The 17,864-nt window shown below is 44.2% G+C and overlaps 1 protein-coding gene across 3 annotated transcripts in view; it reads right to left on the bottom strand.

The window, feature by feature from the left end:
* pde4a (phosphodiesterase 4A, cAMP-specific) overlaps window positions 1-17,864 on the bottom strand; it is a 349,369-nt gene that overhangs the window by 93,703 nt on the left and 237,802 nt on the right. The window contains exon 1 of one of the 3 annotated variants that reach the window (XM_080216650.1): window positions 17,088-17,345. The exons of the other annotated variants lie outside the window; for them this stretch is intronic. Coding sequence (XP_080072776.1) covers window positions 17,088-17,146 — 59 coding nt within the window. The 5' untranslated portion in view covers window positions 17,147-17,345. Of the gene's footprint in view, window positions 1-17,087; window positions 17,346-17,864 lie in introns of those variants that run through there. 3 annotated transcript variants of the gene reach the window in all.

Below are 17,864 nucleotides of genomic sequence, written 5' to 3'. Positions count from 1 at the left end.
ATGAAAACGAATAAAGTACAACTCTGAGCTACAGGCTCAGTAATGGGTGAGACTCTGCAGCCTCCCAGCCGTGTGCTCCCTGCTGGAGGGAGCTGGTGCGTTGTTTGCCAGCGGTGAGATTCTCTGGTTTGCTGCTGTCAATGGGAATTCCCAGACTGCAGGAAACCCCAGGTGGGGAGACGCTGCTGGCAGGACTGGAGAATCCTGTCAGTGTGAACAGCCAGAGAATTCCGACCAATATCCTTCCAATCCTTCACTGGATGGAATATTCTTTGGAATGTCCTGGTACACACGATACTTGTGTCTCTACTTGCATTAAATCTTCATGCTCACTATAAACTTGCTCTGGTGTGACAGAGACAGAATATTCAGATAGAAACTGAACCTTTATTCCAAGCTCACCCCTTCATTAGAATGGCCATTTGCATCTTACCCCTTCACACGGTGAGAAGCTTTCACACTTTATTACCCTGCTTGTGGATTTACAATTCCACAACACTGAGGACCCCGAGATTTAAAGTAACACTTCCAGACAGAAGAAAGATTCTAACAGAACTCGAACAGAACTCTAATATGGTTTAACTAAACGTTTGATTCTGGGTGTTGTTTCAACAGTAACCAACTCATTAAAAAAGAGATTTGTACTTGGATGCAGGAGAAATAGTGAAGGTATTAAACTTTACACATTTCTTTACAAAGAAAAACAATGCTACCCAGGCTGAGATGAGAGAGATGTCTAGTAAAGCAAAAGAATTTAAAAAGGAGGTATTGGAAAGACTGTTCACTTAGAAGTAAAAGTACCAAGACCAGACAAGATGCATCCAAGGGGAATAAGGGAAGTGAGAGTGCAAATCACAGATCATCTTCCAATGTTCCTGAGACCTGTGACCAGCGGTGTGCCTCAAAGATCAGTGCTGGGCCCACTGTTATTTGTCTTTTGTATTAATGATTTGGACGAGAATTTAATAGGTATGGTAAATTTGCAGATGACACCAGGATTGGTGGCGTACTGGACAGTGAAGAAGGTTATCTCGGACTGCAACGGGATCCTGATCGATTGGGCCAGTGGACTGACGAATGGCAGATGGAGTTTAATTTAGGTAAATGTGAGGTGATGTATTTTAGTAGATTGAACCAGAGCAGGACTTACTCAGCTAATGATAGGGCGTTGGGGAGAGTTAAAGAACAAACCTAAGGGTACAGGTTCATAGCTCCTTGAAAGTGGAGTCACAGGTGGACAGAGTGGTGAAGAAGGCATTCAGCATGCTTGGTTTCATTGATCAGAACATTGAATACAGGAGTTGGGATGCCTTTCTGAAGTTGTACAAGACATTGGTAAGGCCACACTTGGAATATTGTGAACAATTCTGGTACCCTATTATGGAAAGGATATTATTAAACTAGAAAGAGTGCAGAAAAGATTTACTAGGATGCCAGTAAACTTGATGGTTTGAGTTATAAGGAGAGGTTGGATAGACTGGGCCTTTTTTCCCTAGAATGTAGGAAGCTTAGGGATGATCTTATAGAGGTCTATAAAATAATGAGGGGCACAGATAAGGTAGATAGATAGTCAATATCTTTTCCCAAAGATAGGGGAGTCTAAAACTAGAGGGCTTAGGCTTAAGGTGAGAGGGTCCAGAAGGGCAATTTTTTCACACAGACAGTGGTGAGTGTCTGGAACAAGCTGCCAGAGGTGGTAGTTAAGGTGGGTAAAATTTTGTTTTTTTAAAAGCATTTAGATTGTTACATGGGTATGATGGGTATAGAGGGATATTGGCCAAATGCGGGCAATTGGGACAAGCTTAATGGTTAAAAACTGGACGGCATGGACAAGTTGGGCCGAGAGCCCTGTCTCCATGCTGTAAACCTCTATTACTCTATCTATGGAAAGGGTAAATGGTGAGAAACTGTTCTTACCCAAGAAAGCACCAAGAATTAGAGGGCACTGATTCAAAATAATTGGTAAGAGGAGTTAAAGTGCAGTGAGAACTGATTTTTTAACTCTGAGGTTATTGGAGTCTGGAATGAACTTCCTGCGAGGGAGCAGGAGACAGGTTTGATCAAAGTATTCAAGAGATCATTGCATTATAATCCAAAATGACAGAATGTGCAAGCTTATGATGAGGGATGGGACTGGGTAGAAGATCCAGTGCAGACCTGATGAGCTGAGTGGCCTCTTTCTGCACTGTAATGATTCTATGAGCTAGCCCTCATAGGGGAATATTGGACAGGTACACCATTGACAGAGCCACCTAAACAAGGCTCGCTGAGGAAACTCAACTTGTGGTTGGCAAAGGTGACACATTTTGCTGACTGGCAAGTCCAAGGACCAGCCTTGACAGTCAGAGCTGCCTTTTGCCATTTGCTATGAACTACACTTTGGTTCACTTCCTGTGGCGACCAGTAATCGACTCAGTCTCCCCAGTAACCAGCATGCAACGCTGACTAATCTGATTGCACTTTTTGTGGAGGTGGCTAGGTGTGTAAATGAGGGCAGTTTAGATGAAGTCTACATGGACTTCAGTAAAACTTTGGACAAGTTCTCACATGAGAGATTAATCAGGAGGCTAAGAGCCTAAGGGACCTCGGGGAATTTTTCAATTGGATTGAAAATGGGCTGAGTGGTAGACAGAGGGTGATGGTCAGGGGCTGTTTCTGTGACTGGAAGCCTGTGTCCAGTGATGTTCTGCATTGGTGCTGGGCTCCTTACTGTTGTAGGATACATTAATTATCTACACATGGATGTGGAGATATGATAGTAAGTTCAAAGATGACACAAAAATTGGCAGCGTGGTAAATAATGAGGAGGAAAGCCTTAGGTGGCAGGATGGTATAGACAGACTGGATAAATGGGCAAATGGAATTTAACCTTGAAAAGTGTAGGTGATGCATTCTGACAAGGTGATACACAATGAATGGCAGGATGCTAGGAAATACAGCAGACAAGAGGAATATTAAGGGTACATGCCCAAAGATCCCTGAAGGCAGCAGGTCAAGTAGATCAGTTGGGTTAGAAAGCAAATGGAGCATTTGAATATAAGAGGTTATGATGGAGCTGTATAAAAAGCTCATTGGGCTGCAGCTATAGCACTGTGTTCCCCGGAGCGGAGACATCTTCTCCGAAGCATTCAACATATCATTGACGAAGATGAACATCTCGCCAGGGCCATCCCCACACCCCCACTTCTTACCTTCAAACAACCACACAACCTCAGACAGACCATTGTTCACAGCAAACTACCCAGCCTTCAGGAGAACAGTGACCACAATACCACACAACCCTGCCACAGCAACCTCTGCAAGACATGCCAGATCATCGACACGGATGCCAACATCTCACGTGAGAACATCATCCACCAGGTACACGGTAAATACTCCTGCAACTCGGCCAACGTTGTCTACCTGATACACTGCAAGAAAGGATGTCCTGAACCATGGTACATTGGGGAGACCATGCAGACGCTACGACAACGGATGAATGACCATCGCTCGACAATCACCAGGCAGGAGTGCTCACTTCCTGTTGGGGAACACTTCAGTGGTCACGGGTATTCAGCCTCTGACCTCCGGGTAAGCATTCTCCAAGGCGGCCTTCACGACACACGCCAGCGCAGAGTCGCTGAGCAGAGACTGATAGCCAAGTTCCGCACACACGAGGACGGCCTCAACCGGGATCTTGGGTTCATGTCGCACTATCTGTAACCCCCGTGACTTGCCTGTGTTTGCAAAACCTCACTTACTGTACTGTCTGGAGACAATACACATCTCTTTAACCTGTGCTTAACCCTCTCTCCACTCACATTGTCTGTACTTTTAATTATTAATTAAATAACTAATTTGATTAGCTGTAAAGACTCGCACTCCAACCATTATTTTGTAAATTGAGTTTGTGTCTTTATATGCCCTGTTTGTGAACAGAAATCCCACTTATCTGATGAAGGGGCCGTGCTCCAAAAGCCAGTAGCTTGTGCTACCAAATAAACCTGTTGGATTTTAACCTGGTGTTGTGAGACTCCTTACTGTGTTTACCCCAGTCCAACACCGGCATCTCCATGTCATTGTCTCCCTTATAGCAGAGAAGGCTGAGGGAATCTGATTGAGGTGCACTAAATTATGAGGGACATAGATAGGATAGCCAGGAAGGAACTTTTCCCCTTAGTAAATGGGTCAACATCCTTAGGGAGCATAAACTGAAAATAAGCAGCAGGAGATTTTGTGAAGATTTGAGGAAAAACTCTTCACCCAGAGGGTGGTGGGAATCTGGAACTCTCTGCCTGAAAGCACAGCAGAGGTGGAATCCCTCACAACATTTAAGAAGTATTTAGATCAGCACTTTGAAATGCTGTAGCACGCGTGTCTAATAAATGTGAAGTAGCAACATATCCAAATGGAGATGTCTCTGTCTTCAAATGATTTCGACATTTGAGAAGAACAGAGTCAAGTGACTTCAGGACAAGCGAGTGGAATGCAAAGCCAATGTTTCTATCCATCCCTCCAACACTGGCTTCCTATACAGTATTGGTAATCAGTTATGCAAATTAAGACTTGCCCTATGCTCACACGAGACAACATCGACCTTGACTATAAACTAGCCTTTCTTTATTACTTGCTGCATATTTATCTGTCGAAGCAATGGAAGAATCCAGCATCATTTCAGCTGTCAACACTCAAAAAGACCCTATCATCCTGAGTTGTCCAACATGCAAGCCCAACATCCCATAAGACTCATCCCTTTGACTCAAACAGCCCAGAACTCAACTCCTTCATTGCATAATATCCAACATAGAACTGTCCTATAATATCCACCATCCAAACATCCCTGCACCCAATGTCAATTCTTCTTCTCAAATACACTGTTTTCTCTCTGAACACACAGAGAAAGCACTTCACCTAATCTCAGACAGACCCTGTTAATAGCAATTTTATTCTCCAGTGATTGGTATGGAGAATGAGGCCAGAATTTATGAACACATTATTGGTTCTGCAGCTGTGTTCAAGTGTTGGCCCTGAGCCCTCCCAGTGGACTGTGGGATTCTGGAGGGGGGATTTTACTGGGACAGATCGGTAACTGCTGTGGCTGTGGGAAGGAAAGTGCATCTATTGAGACAGCCTCAAAGGGCTGAGGAGAATTGTTGCAATGTGGCAGGGCCAGGCAAGCCCTGCTGATTAGAGGATTGAACATTGGGGTTGGAGGGGGGGAGTGGGCACTCCTCCATGGCCATCAAGCATGGTTGCATTGTTAAAGGAAGGCCATGTGATGTTGAAGGGGACAGAATCTGGAGCTTGATGTTTATAATTGGTGTATTATCTTAGCAATTGATACAAAGAACAGGGTTCATGAATGTGTATAAGAATTGGAAGACTAGTGGCTGGTATTAAAGTACCAGTGATCTGAATGATGGATTTCTCATGATAAGCGCAAAGACTCACTCCTTAAAAATCACAGCACAACTTTGCTGACTCAGTATCAGACGTTGCTGTGATATTTTTGAAGGATAGGCTCGCAGAACATTCAGGTTCAAACAAATAAGAGCTTTACTGGGAAAGCGTTTATTTTACAGGCTGTTAGGAAAGGTGACCTATTTGCCTGAGCAAGAAGCTGAGGACATCATCAATACGTCATGGGATCAAACTCTTAAAGCAACCTCGCTACAACTAGAAGCGAACATGAATACACAACACTTTCCTCCTCCTTCCTGCAGTGAAACACAATATAACATTAATGGCCAAAATTCTCAATATGGTCAATTAATCAACACCTTAGACTTTTGGGAAGACACTGATTCCTTTTTTTTTTGTCAGTGAACCTTAGACATCTGCTTTTTCGTGTTGACTGCAACATCTGGTGATTTGGATGAGTTTGGACATTGTCCATAGTTGTCTCAACTGGAGTTGATGTTGGGTTCAGAGGTTGACTCGATGTTGAAGTATTCACAGCTGGGGCACTGTCTTTTACAGTTGTTTCTGGTATTTTCAGGTTCACAGGAATGTCACTTGGCATAGTTTGTTGTGGACTCTTGGTTGATTTTGTCTCTGGTAAAAGTTCTTCTCCACATTTCCAACGTCTGCATGAGCTAAACCACATTCTCATGTTCTTCCGGACTTTGAATATCGAGCCCTGTCCACCAAAAATAGCTTCAGTCTATCTCCTTCATCCTTATCTTCCCACAATGAAAGTTGGCTTAGGAGATGATTCCTTAACAATGATAGAATGATGACCTTCATTCCCCAGAGGAGACAACCAGGTTGTATGGATAGTTTGAGTCTTGGGTAACATATGGCTTCAACTCACCATTAAAACACATGAATTGGGGGAAGTGTATTGAAATGGATAGGAAACTGGTTGGCAGGCAGGAAACAAAGAGTAAGAATAAATGGGTCATTTTCAGAATGGCAAGAGGTGACGAGTTGGACACAGCAGGGATTGGTGCTGGGACCTCAGCTATTCAAAATATATATTAATGATGTCGAAGAGAGGAAGTGAAATGTAACGACACAGGCTGGGTGGGAGGGTGAGCTGTGAAGAGGACGTAGAGATATTTCAGTGTGATTTGGACAAGATGAGTGAGTGGGTAAATGCGCCGCAGATGCAGAAATAATATGGTTAACTGTGAGGTTATCTACTTTGGTAGCAAAAACAGGAAACATAGAAGTTAGGAGCAGGAGGAGGCCATTTGGCCCTTTGAGCCTGCTCCACCAGGATCATGGCTGGTCATTCAACTCAATAGCCTAATCCTGCTTTCTCCTCATAACCTCTGATTTCATTCATGCCTAGTACCATATCCAGCTGCCTCTTGAATACGTTCAATGTTTTGGTATCAACTACTCCTTGTGGTAATGAATTCCACAAGTTCACCACTCTTTGGGTGAAGAAATATCTCCTCATCTCCATCCTAAATGGTCTACCCTGAATCCTCAGAGTGTGACCCCTGAATCCTCAGAGTGTGACCCCTGAATCCTCAGAGTGTGACCCCTGAATCCTCAGAGTGTGACCCCTGGTTATGGACTCTCCCACCATCAGGAATATCCTCCCTGAATTGACCCTGTCTCGTCCTGTTAGAATTTTATAAGTCTGTATGAGCTCTCTCTCTCTCTCTTCTTGAACTCCAGCGAAAACAATCCTAACCTGGTCAATCTCTCCTCATATATCAGTCTCGTCATCCCCGGAATTAGCCTGGTAAACCTTCGCTGCACTCCCTCGAGAGCAAAAACATCCTTCCTCAGAAAAGGAGACCAAAACTCCTTGGTGTGGCCTCACCAAGTCCCTGTATAATTGCAACAACACATCCCTGCCCCTGTACTCAAAACCTCTCGCAATGAAGGCCAACATACCATTTGCCTTCTTTATCCCCTGCTGCACCTGCATGCTTACCTTCAGTGACTGGTGTACAAGGACACCCAGGTCCCTCTGCACACTCCCCCCTCCCAATTTACACCTATTCAGGTAGTAATCTGACACCTTGTTTTTGCTTCCTCACATTTATCCAAATTATGCTGCATCTGCCATTGATTTGTCCACTCACCCAACCTGTCCAGATCATTCTGAAAGATCTCTGCATTTTCGCCACAGTTCACCCTCCCACCCCACTTGGTGTCATCTGCAAACTTTGAGATGTTACAGGAAGGCAGATTATTATCTGAATGACTACAAGTTAGGAGAAGGGAATATGCAATGAGACCTGGGTGTACTTGTACACCAGTCACTGAAGGTAAGCATGCCGATGCAGCAGGCGGTAAACAGTATGTTGGCCTTCATAGTGAGATGATTTAAATACAAGAGCAGGGATGTCTTGCTGCAATAATACAAGACCTTGGTGAGACTACACCTGGAATATTATGTACAGTTTTGGTCTCCTAATCTGAGGAAGGATGTCCCAAGTATCTTTATTAGTCGTTGATCATCTGTTAGTAAATTCCCTTCATATAGGTATTGGTAAAGTCGCTTTGTCCCAGATATAATGCCAAAAGCTTCCTTCCCTAACTGTGCATAGTTCCTTTCTGCTTTGTTCAAGGATCTTGATGCAAATGCTGTTGGCTTCTCTTAACCATTGGACATTAAGTGAGAAACCACTGCTTCCACCCTGCAAGCCTTTGGATCAAAGTGTGTCAGTACTGACTTTAATAATGCCATCATAACTTGTATGAAGACCATCTTGCACTGATCCATCCATTTCCATTTTCTGTTTTCACACAGTAAGTTGTGTAAAGGCTTGACAATAGTTGCTAAATTAAAGCCCAAAACTAAGCCCAAAATAATTAAAGTTGATTTACATTTTGAGGAGCAGGTGCCTCAGTTCGGCTTTTACTTTTAAAGGCAATTTCTGCAGTCCTTTTACATCTATGATGTACCCTAGGTATTCAACAGAAGATTTGCACAGTGGTTAGCCCTGCTGCCTCACAGCACCAAGGACCTGGGTTCCTGTCTGTTTGGAGTTTGCATGTTCTCCCTGGCTGCGTGGGTTTCTTCCCACACTCCAAAGATGTGTGGGTTAGGTTGATTGGCCACACTGAATTGCCCCTTAGTGTCAGGGGGACTAGGTGGGGTAAATATATGGGGTTTTGGGGATAGCACCTGGGTGGGATTGTAGTCGGTGCAGACTCGATGGACAGAGTGGTCTCATCCTGCACTGTAGGATTCTATGATTTATCCTTCCATACCCATCGTCCATAATCTTCTGGATTACGTCCATAAACTCTGGGGTGTAGCATCTAAATTTCAAAGATACTCTTCTTAAATCTTTCAGTCATTAAGATATTGTCTAAGTCCACTTAGAATTTGAATCTGGCACATTGGAACAATGCAGGTTATCCCCTTATGTGTCACAATTATCAAATATTGTTCTGAATCTGGATTCACATTTACCTGGAGACACATTTAACTAAGGTGAACATTACTGAAATGCTGACCTCCAGCAGTTTGATTCTCTGCAGCCAGGTTCTCCCCATTACAGTGTGATTGTTACCTTTAGCAATGTGCAGGGTTAAGCCTGCGATCTGTCCGTTTAGCTGCACATTTATATCGATACGTCCCCTTGACGGAACCACTTCCCCACTGCGGGTTTTAGTATTATCTTTGAGGGTTTTAAGGCAATGTGTAAACAGTTTCTGGTATCAAACAGTCCAAAGATGTGCGGGTTAGGTTGATTGGCCGTGCTAAAATTGCCCCTTAGTGTACTAAGATGCTTAGGTTAGAGGGATTAGTGGGTAAAACAAGTAGGGATATGGGGATAGGGCCTGGGTGGGATTGTGGTCGGTGCAGACTCGATGGGCTGAAGGGCCTCTTTCTGCACTGTAGGGCTCTATGATTCTATGATCAATGAGATTACTGCTCCATTATCCATCTCCATATCCACCGGTTGTCCATCCAGTAAAGCAGTGACCCAGTAACAGTTTATTGCACCCACAATGGGCAGTACATTCAACAACAGTTCATCTGACTGTTGCTCTGGTCCTTTTTGTCTCATGTGGATCCTTTTCCCTCGATTCAGTTATCCATTTGATAACTTGGTTCTTGTTTTTTATAGTTCTGGTTTGGAACTCATTGCTTCCAACTCCAACACACAGGTTCGACATGCGCCTTTTTAACCACAATTCCTGCATTTTGCATCCTTGCACCAGCAATCAGTTGCTGTGACCCCAGTTTTGCATATCAGTGGCCATCTCAAACCTGTGTCTCTGTTTGGATTTCAGCCGATACCTTAAGGAGTTTAGTGATTGGGTTTAATCGTTGGGCTTTCGTAGCTGATGATTTCAGAGAGATTGTGACTTCTAAAGCCCTCTTTAGGTCAAAGTTACTCTCTGTTAACAGCCTTTTCTGGATAGCTTTGCTTCTTAACTCATACACTGGTCTGTGTCTACCAAGGATTTAGGTGAGCCTGGTTATTCTGGCTGCACCTGACACCCCAGGAGGTTGAATGATTCCCTCCCTGGTGCTCATGAAAGGTGGGACCAGGATGTGCACTACAATTTTCGCTTGGATAAAGCATTCAAATCTCTCAGTGTACGCGCTCCATCATTCAGTGTTCTTATCATCTAGTTTCATGGCACCAAAATCACCGCCATTTTTACTATGGAAAGGCTTGCATATGCACAAGGTTTTCCTTTTCTTTATCTGTTTCATTCCAGATATTGCATCACCTCCAGCTGTAAATTATTATTGCAGGGTTTTTTTCACTCACAATGCTCCCGTACTATTCCAGATCTTCTCTGGCACAGCATGTGCCGAGCTGTTTATCAATATTGTTTTCTTCAAAATCTGGTTCCTTCAATGGCTCCCAGATATTAGGCAACCCTCCATCACCAGCTTTGGTGTTGAGATGCTTTTATCTTCTTAATCCTTTTTGGATATCTGCATCACGGATTGATAGTTTTCCCATTTCTTTCCCCCGAGGAGTGTCTGTGCTTCTGACTTCCTCGCCACCAGGTCTCTTTGCGGTATTTTTAAAGGATAGGCTAGCACAAAGGTACAAACAGACAAGCATTTTAACAGAACGGCGTTTACTGTACAGGCTGTTTGGATAGACTACCTGTTTACCCACGCAAACAGCCGACAATGCCATCAATACATCACATGATCGGACTCTTAAAGTGACTTTGTTCCAACTAGCAACCAGTATAAATACACAACAGTTGCCAGCCCAGGAATTGAGCCCTTGATGATGTACTGTTCTTCTTGTTCTCTCCTAACATTTGAACAACTTAAGAATAAACTATTTTAGACTGGAAACTACAAATTAGGTTTATTAAAATTACAAAATTAATGCTGCAAAGGTCACTTAATTATGAAACTTCTACACTTCCCTGGGTACAAAAGTAAGAAAATTAGCAATATTTTGCTAATTCTAATGATAATACCACTGAACCTGAACCGTGATACTGACTTTGAGAAGAGATTTTAGTTTCTTCTATACCAAGGCATTGGGAAGATGTGCAGGCACTTTGTTCAGCTGGATAGGTAAGCATTAATGAGGACTCCGGGTTCTCAATCAGATATGAACCAAAAATCAATTTGTGTTACTAATGCTTTACTCAATTATTCCCAGCATGCATCAAAACCAATCAATTCTCCCTCATACTCCCACCCTACTCCAACCAGCCCCTTGTACTCCCATATTATACCACAGCCCTCTCCTACCCCACGCCCATTCTGTTCTATCTCTGGCTTGACTCCTACACCTGACATACACTTAGGTGGTGATAGATGGTAAGTGCCAAAGGACAGAAGAGCAAAGAAAATTACAGCACAGGAACAGGCCCTTTGGCCCTCCAAGCCTGCACCGCCCAACTTAGAGTCATAGAGGTTTACACCTTGGAAACAGGCCCTTCAGCCCAACTTGCCCATGCCACCCTTATACATTTTTTAAATTCATAAGCTAATCCCAATTGCCCGCATTTGGCCCATATCCCTCTATACCCATTGTACCCACGTAACTCTCTAAATGCTTTTTAAAAGACAAAATTGCACCCGCCTCTACTACTGCCTCTGGCAGACAGTCACCACCCTCTGTGTGAAAAAATTGCCCCTCTGAACACTTTTGTATCTCTTCCCTCTCACCTTAAACCCATGCCCTCTAGTTTTAGACTCCCCTACCTTTGGGGAAAAGATATTGACTATCTAGCTGATCTATGCGCCTCATTATTTCACAGACCTCTATAAGATCACCCCTCAGCCTCCTACGTTCCAGAGAAAGAAGTTCCAGTCTATCCAGCCTCTCCTTATAACTCAATCCATCAAGCCCCAGTAGCATCCTAGTAAATCTTTTCTGCACTCTTTCTAGTTTAATAATATCCTTTCTATAATAGGGGGACCAGAACTGTACACAGTATTCCAAGTGTGGCCTTACCAATGTCTTGTACAACTTTAACAAGACGTCCCAACTCCTGTATTCAATGTTCTGATCGATGAAACCAAGCATGCTGAATGCCTTCTTCACCACTCTGTCCACCTGTGATTCCACTTTCAAGGAGCTATGAACATGTACCCCTAGATCTCTTTGTTCTGTAACTCTCTCCAATGCCCTACCATTAACTGAGTAAGTCCTGCCCTGGTTCAATCGACCAAAATGTATTACCTCACATTTGTCTAAAATAAACTCCATCTGCCATTCGTCAGCCAACTGGCCCAATTGATCACGATCCTTGCTCACTGTCCACTATGCCACCAATCTTGGTGTCATCTGCAAACTTACTAACCATGCCTCTTATATTCTCATCCAAATCATTAATATAAATGACAGATAACTCTGGACCCAGCACTGATCCCTGAGGCATACCGCTGGTCACAGGCCTCCAGTTTGAAAAACAACTTTCTACAACCACCCTCTGGCTTCTGTCAAGAAGCCGATTTTGTATCCATTTAGATACCTCACCCTGGATCCTGTGAGATTTAAGTTTATGCAACAACCTACCATGTGGTACCTTGTCAAAGGCCTTGCTAAAGTCCATGTAGACAACATCAACTGTACTGCCTTCAGGTACCTTCTTGATTATCCCTTCAAAAAACTCAGTTAAATTTGTGAGACATGATTTTCCACTCACAAAGCCATGCTGACTGTCCCTAATCAGTCCTTGTATCTCTCAATGCCTGTAGATCCTGTCTCTCAAAATACCTTCCAACTATTTACCCACCACAGATGTGAGGCTCACTGGCCTGTAGTTCCCAGGCTTTTCCCTGCAGCCCTTTTTAAACAAAGGCACAACATTTGCCACTCTCCAATCTTCAGGTACCTCACCCGTGACTATCGATGATTCAAACATCTCAGCTAGGGGACCCACAATTTCCTCCCTAGCCTCCCACAACGTCCTGGGATATACCTCATCAGATCCCGCAGATTTATCTACCTTGATGCGCTTTAAGAACTCCAGCACCTCCTTCTCTGTAACATGTACACTCCTCAAGACATCACTATTTATTTCCCCAAGTTCCCTAACATCCATGCTTTTCTCAACAGTAAATACTGATGAGAAATATTTATTTAGGATCTCACCCATCTCTTGTGGATCCGCACATAGATGACCTTGTTGATCCTCAAGAGGCTCTACTGACTCCCTTGTTACTCTTTTGCCCTTTATGTATTGTAGAAGCTCTTTGGATTCTCGTTTGCCTTATCTGCCAAAACAATTTTGTGTTCCCTTTTTGCCCTCCTGATTTCTCTCTTAACTCTACTCCTGCACCCCCTATACTCTTCAAGAGATTCACGATCCCAGGTGCCTCTGCATGTCATGTGCCTCTTTCTTCTTCTTGACTTGGGCCTCAATATCCCGAGTCATCCAGGGTTCCCTACTTCTGCCAGCCTTGCCCTTCACTCTAAGAGGAATGTGTTTACCCCAAACCCTGCTCAACACAGTTTTGAAAGCATGCCATTTACCAGACATCCACTTTCCTTCCCACAGACTCCCCCACTTAACTTTTGAAAGTTCCTACCTGATGCCATCAAAATTGTCCTTGCCCCAATTTAGAATATTAACTTTTGGGACTTTGATAGAATGATGGTCACTGGTTCCAAAGTGATCCCTCACTAACACTTCTGTCACCTGCCCTTCCTTATTTCCCAAGGGGAGGTCAGGTTTTGCCCTGTCTCTAGTCGGGCCATCCACATACTGAATGAGGAACTCCTCCTGAATACACTCAACAAATTTCTCTCCATCCAACCCTTAACTTAACTAAAACTCCCTACCCTTCTGGGGCCCATATCCCTTTATTCCCATGCTATTGATGTATTTGTCAAGACGCTCCTTAAAAGTCACTGCCATATCCGCTTCCACTACCTCCCCCGGCAACGAGTTCCAGGCACCCACCACTCCGTGTGAAACATTTGCTTCATATATCATGGGCGGCACGGTAGCACAATGGTTAGCACTGCTGCTTCACAGCTCCAGGGTCCTGGGTTCGATTCCTGGCTCGGGTCACTGTCTGTGTGGAGTTTGCACATTCTCCTCGTGTCTGCGTGCGTTTCCTACAGGTTCTCCAGTTTCATCACACAGTCCAAAGATGTGTGGGTTAGGTTGATTCGCCATGCTAAAAATTGCCCCTTAGTGTCCTGAAATGTGTAGGTTAGAGGGATGAGCAGGGATATGGGGGTAGGGCCTGGGTGGGATTGTGTTCGGTGCAGACTCAATGGGCCGAAGGGCCTCTTTCTGTACTGTAGGATTCTATGATCTCCTTTAAATCTTGCCCATCGCACTTTAAATCTGTGCCCCCAAGTAATTGATTCTTCCACCGTGGGAAAAAGCCTCTGACTATCCACTCTGTCCGTGCCTCTCATAATCTTGTAGATTTCTATCACGTTGCCTCTCAACCTCCATCGCTCCAGTGAGAACAAACCAAGTTTCTCCAATCTCTCCTCATAGCTAATGCCCTCCTCCATACCAGGCAACATCCTGGTAAATCTTTTCTGTACCCTCTCCAAAGCCTCCACATCCTTCTGGTAGCGTGGTGACCAGAATTGAACACTATTGAACAAGTGCGGCCTAACCAAGGTTCTATAAACCTGCAACATGACTTGCCAATTTTTAAACTCAATACCCCTTCTTGACTACCTTCTCCACCTGGGTGTATCTGTACACCCAGATCCCTTTGCCGACCAATATTCTTAAAGGTTCTGCCGTTTACTGTATAATGTCAAATTAACATTGAGTCAGGAATTGTCCATTTTCCCAAGCTCTGTGGGTCAATGGTTAGCCGTGTACAAGACAGAATGCATTGAGCTTTTCATCACTGCCCGAACCTTCCTCTCCTGCCCACAGCTATGCCTGTCACTCAAGGGACTGGAAAATTCTGGCCAGTTTTGAAATATGGACAAGAGTTATCACATGGATTGGATCAAGTTTGATTCAATAGAAAAGTCCTAACCCAATAACTCACTCTGATTCAATACTCTACACTCTCTCCCTCTCACTCTGATTCAATACTCGATACACACTCTCCCTCTCACTCTGATTCAATACTCTACACTCTCTCCCTTTCACTCTGATTCAATACTCTACACTCTCTCCCTTTCACTCTGATTCAATACTCTACACTCTCTCCCTTTCACTCTGATTCAATACTCTAGACTCTCTCCCTCTCACTCTGATTCAATACTCTACACTCTCTCCCTCTCATTCTGATTCAATACTCTACACTCTCTCCCTCTCATTCTGATTCAATACTCTACACTCTCTCCCTCTCACTCTGATTCAATACTCTACACTCTCTCCCTCTCACTCTGATTCAATACTCTACACTCTCTCCCTCTCACTCTGATTCAATACTCTACACTCTCTCCCTCTCACTCTGATTCAATACTCTACACACTCTCCCTCTCACTCTGATTCAATACTCTACACTCTCTCCCTCTCACTCTGATTCAATACTCTACACTCTCTCCCTCTCACTCTGATTCAATACTCTACACACTCTCCCTCTCACTCTGACTCAATACTCTACACTGTCTCCCTCTCACTCTGATTCGGTATCCGACACACTCTCCCTGTTAGTCTTGTGTTTCGTTTACTATTTCTTCTCGTGTCTCGTTTCTACAGTCTTCTGTTCCTCCTACAATTTATAAACAATAATTGCCCAGATTTGCTCCTGTCTTTATTCTAATTTGCATCCTTACACTTGCTATTTAATTTCTCTCTTTGCACTTCTGGACTGCATGAATCCAGGTAAAGCAGTTATTATATCAGCACACAGTCACAGCATTGCATGGAGGGCACAAAATAATGTACATAAACACATAGATAGTGAGCAGAAATTGGTATTGATTCAGCAGCTGGATTATTGACAGGATTTGGATACTGATCAGGAGCAGGATATTGATCAACAGAATATTGGTCAGGAGCTGAGATTGACTCCAATACCAAGTTCCTTTCTGGTAATTGGTAATGTCTAGTAAAAATCAGTTTAGACTCTCTCTCTCTCAACCTTTCCACATCTGATGGCGCATTGTTCAGACTCTCATCTTTTTCTATAGCTAATTATTCCTGGAACAGGTTGCCAGGGGCTTATAGCTTGTGAGGAGCTGCACCACATCAAGCATACCTACACTCACAAACTCAAGGGCAATTTTGCATGGCCAACACTAACCTTCACGTCTTTGGGCTGTGGATGGAAACTGCAGCACCCGGCGGAAACCTACGCAGACATGGGGAGAATGTGCAAACTCCACACAGACAGATGTCCAGACCGGATAGGAACCCAGGTGCCTGGCATTGTGAAGCAGCAGTGCTGTGCACTCTGCCACCATGCTGACCCAGTTTAGAAAATCAATCAGATTAAAGATGCAAGTGTGCAGAACAACAGTAACTGTGAAAGTCTGAGACTACAGTCTGAGAATCAGCTCAATAACCAAACTCATCACTAAGGAGGGACAATCAAACCGCAGCTATGGCAGCTGGACAGGCCACAAATCCAAGTGAAGGTCAACTGGTGTGTGACTCAGTACCACTGAAAACACTGGTTGTTGGGCACAATATTCTGAACTGTACTTCTCTTTGGTTTGGCAGCTATTGAATTGTTTAATAACTGGATTTTCCTGCTGCTCTATGGAAGGATTTGTTGCCACTCTATTAGCTCATGTAGGTGATCAGGAGTTGGTGAGGAGAATAAGCTGCTCACAATGAGCAGTCTCTGGGTGTATCAGTGCTTCGTACGCCTGTAGAAAGTGCACAGGCACAGCTTATGTAAGACTGAGCCATTCCCAGCAATGGCACATAGGCAAGAATCCAAACCCAGAGCATTGCTGACTTCCAGCCACACTACTGACATCAAAACATCACCCACAACTGAAGATTGTCTTTCCTATCGGTGTTCCCCTCCTTGCTGTATGTTCATAATCCCCTGTCTGTAAACCGAGAGATGAAGCTGAAGTTTGAATGCCTGACATAGGGTTGGAGCTGGTGTTTGAGTGCTTGTTACCCCCCCCCCCCCGAGGGTAGAGCTGGTGTTTGAGTGATTGTTACCCCCCCCCCCCCCCCCAGGGTAGAGCTGGTGTTTGAGTGCTTGTTGCCCCAGGGTAAAGCTGGTGTTTGTTTCCATTTCCTATGACCATCTTCTGCCCTCAAAATACTATGTAATGTTCAGTAAACACAGAGGGACTACAAACCTAAGAGTCTTGGTGAATCGTTGTTTCTTGATGTCTTCCTCACTGAAGGAAAAATGCATAACACCGTCCTGACACAACGGGAGTCAGACCATCGGTCACATCTGAGAAGCCTCTGCGAGGATACACAATATCAGCTTACCGCCAAGAGAACTTCCACCCATCAACTTCCCCAGCACTCACTCACTTCTCTCTCTCTGTCTCGAGGTATCAGAGGTAGCATGGCTGATTGCAAAACCCGGATAGAGATTCACTGCTCTGGACTGAACCAGGTTGCATTTCATTCAAAAGATATCTGATTTACACAATCCATTTACAGGATTAACAGTTGATTTCTTTTAGGTGTAGAGACAGCACAAGCAGTCATCTTAGCAACAGATTCTTGTGAATGACAGGAAGAAAGGCCTATAGTCCATTCCCATAATGGCCTGGGACTGTCCTGATTCCTCAGAACAGAACATTGCCAGACTTAGTCCATGGTCTGTGCTAACTTAGATGCTGTGTAAGAGTTCAGTGTCCCTCCCTTGCCTCAGACAGAAGATAAATAAGCCAGAGTCCCTGTTCCTGATGGAAGGTAAATGTAAGGAGTCACTGCATAACGGTGGAATTGGGCTGAGCTGGAATCCTCTCCAGTCTGTGTAAGTTGCCCAATGGAAGCCAGCCAACATCAGTAGAATTGAACACCAGAAACTGTCAGTGCCATCAGGAGAGGCAGCAGAGTGTGTGGATGGAGAGCAAGCTGCTGAAACCTTCAGTGCTCCATTGGGTCTTGAGGTAGCA

Source organism: Carcharhinus amblyrhynchos, chromosome 33 (assembly GCF_965287045.1).
Source record: "Carcharhinus amblyrhynchos chromosome 33, sCarAmb.v2.hapA, whole genome shotgun sequence".
Taxonomy (NCBI): domain Eukaryota; kingdom Metazoa; phylum Chordata; class Chondrichthyes; order Carcharhiniformes; family Carcharhinidae; genus Carcharhinus; species Carcharhinus amblyrhynchos.
This window is presented reverse-complemented; position numbering and strand designations above follow the sequence as displayed.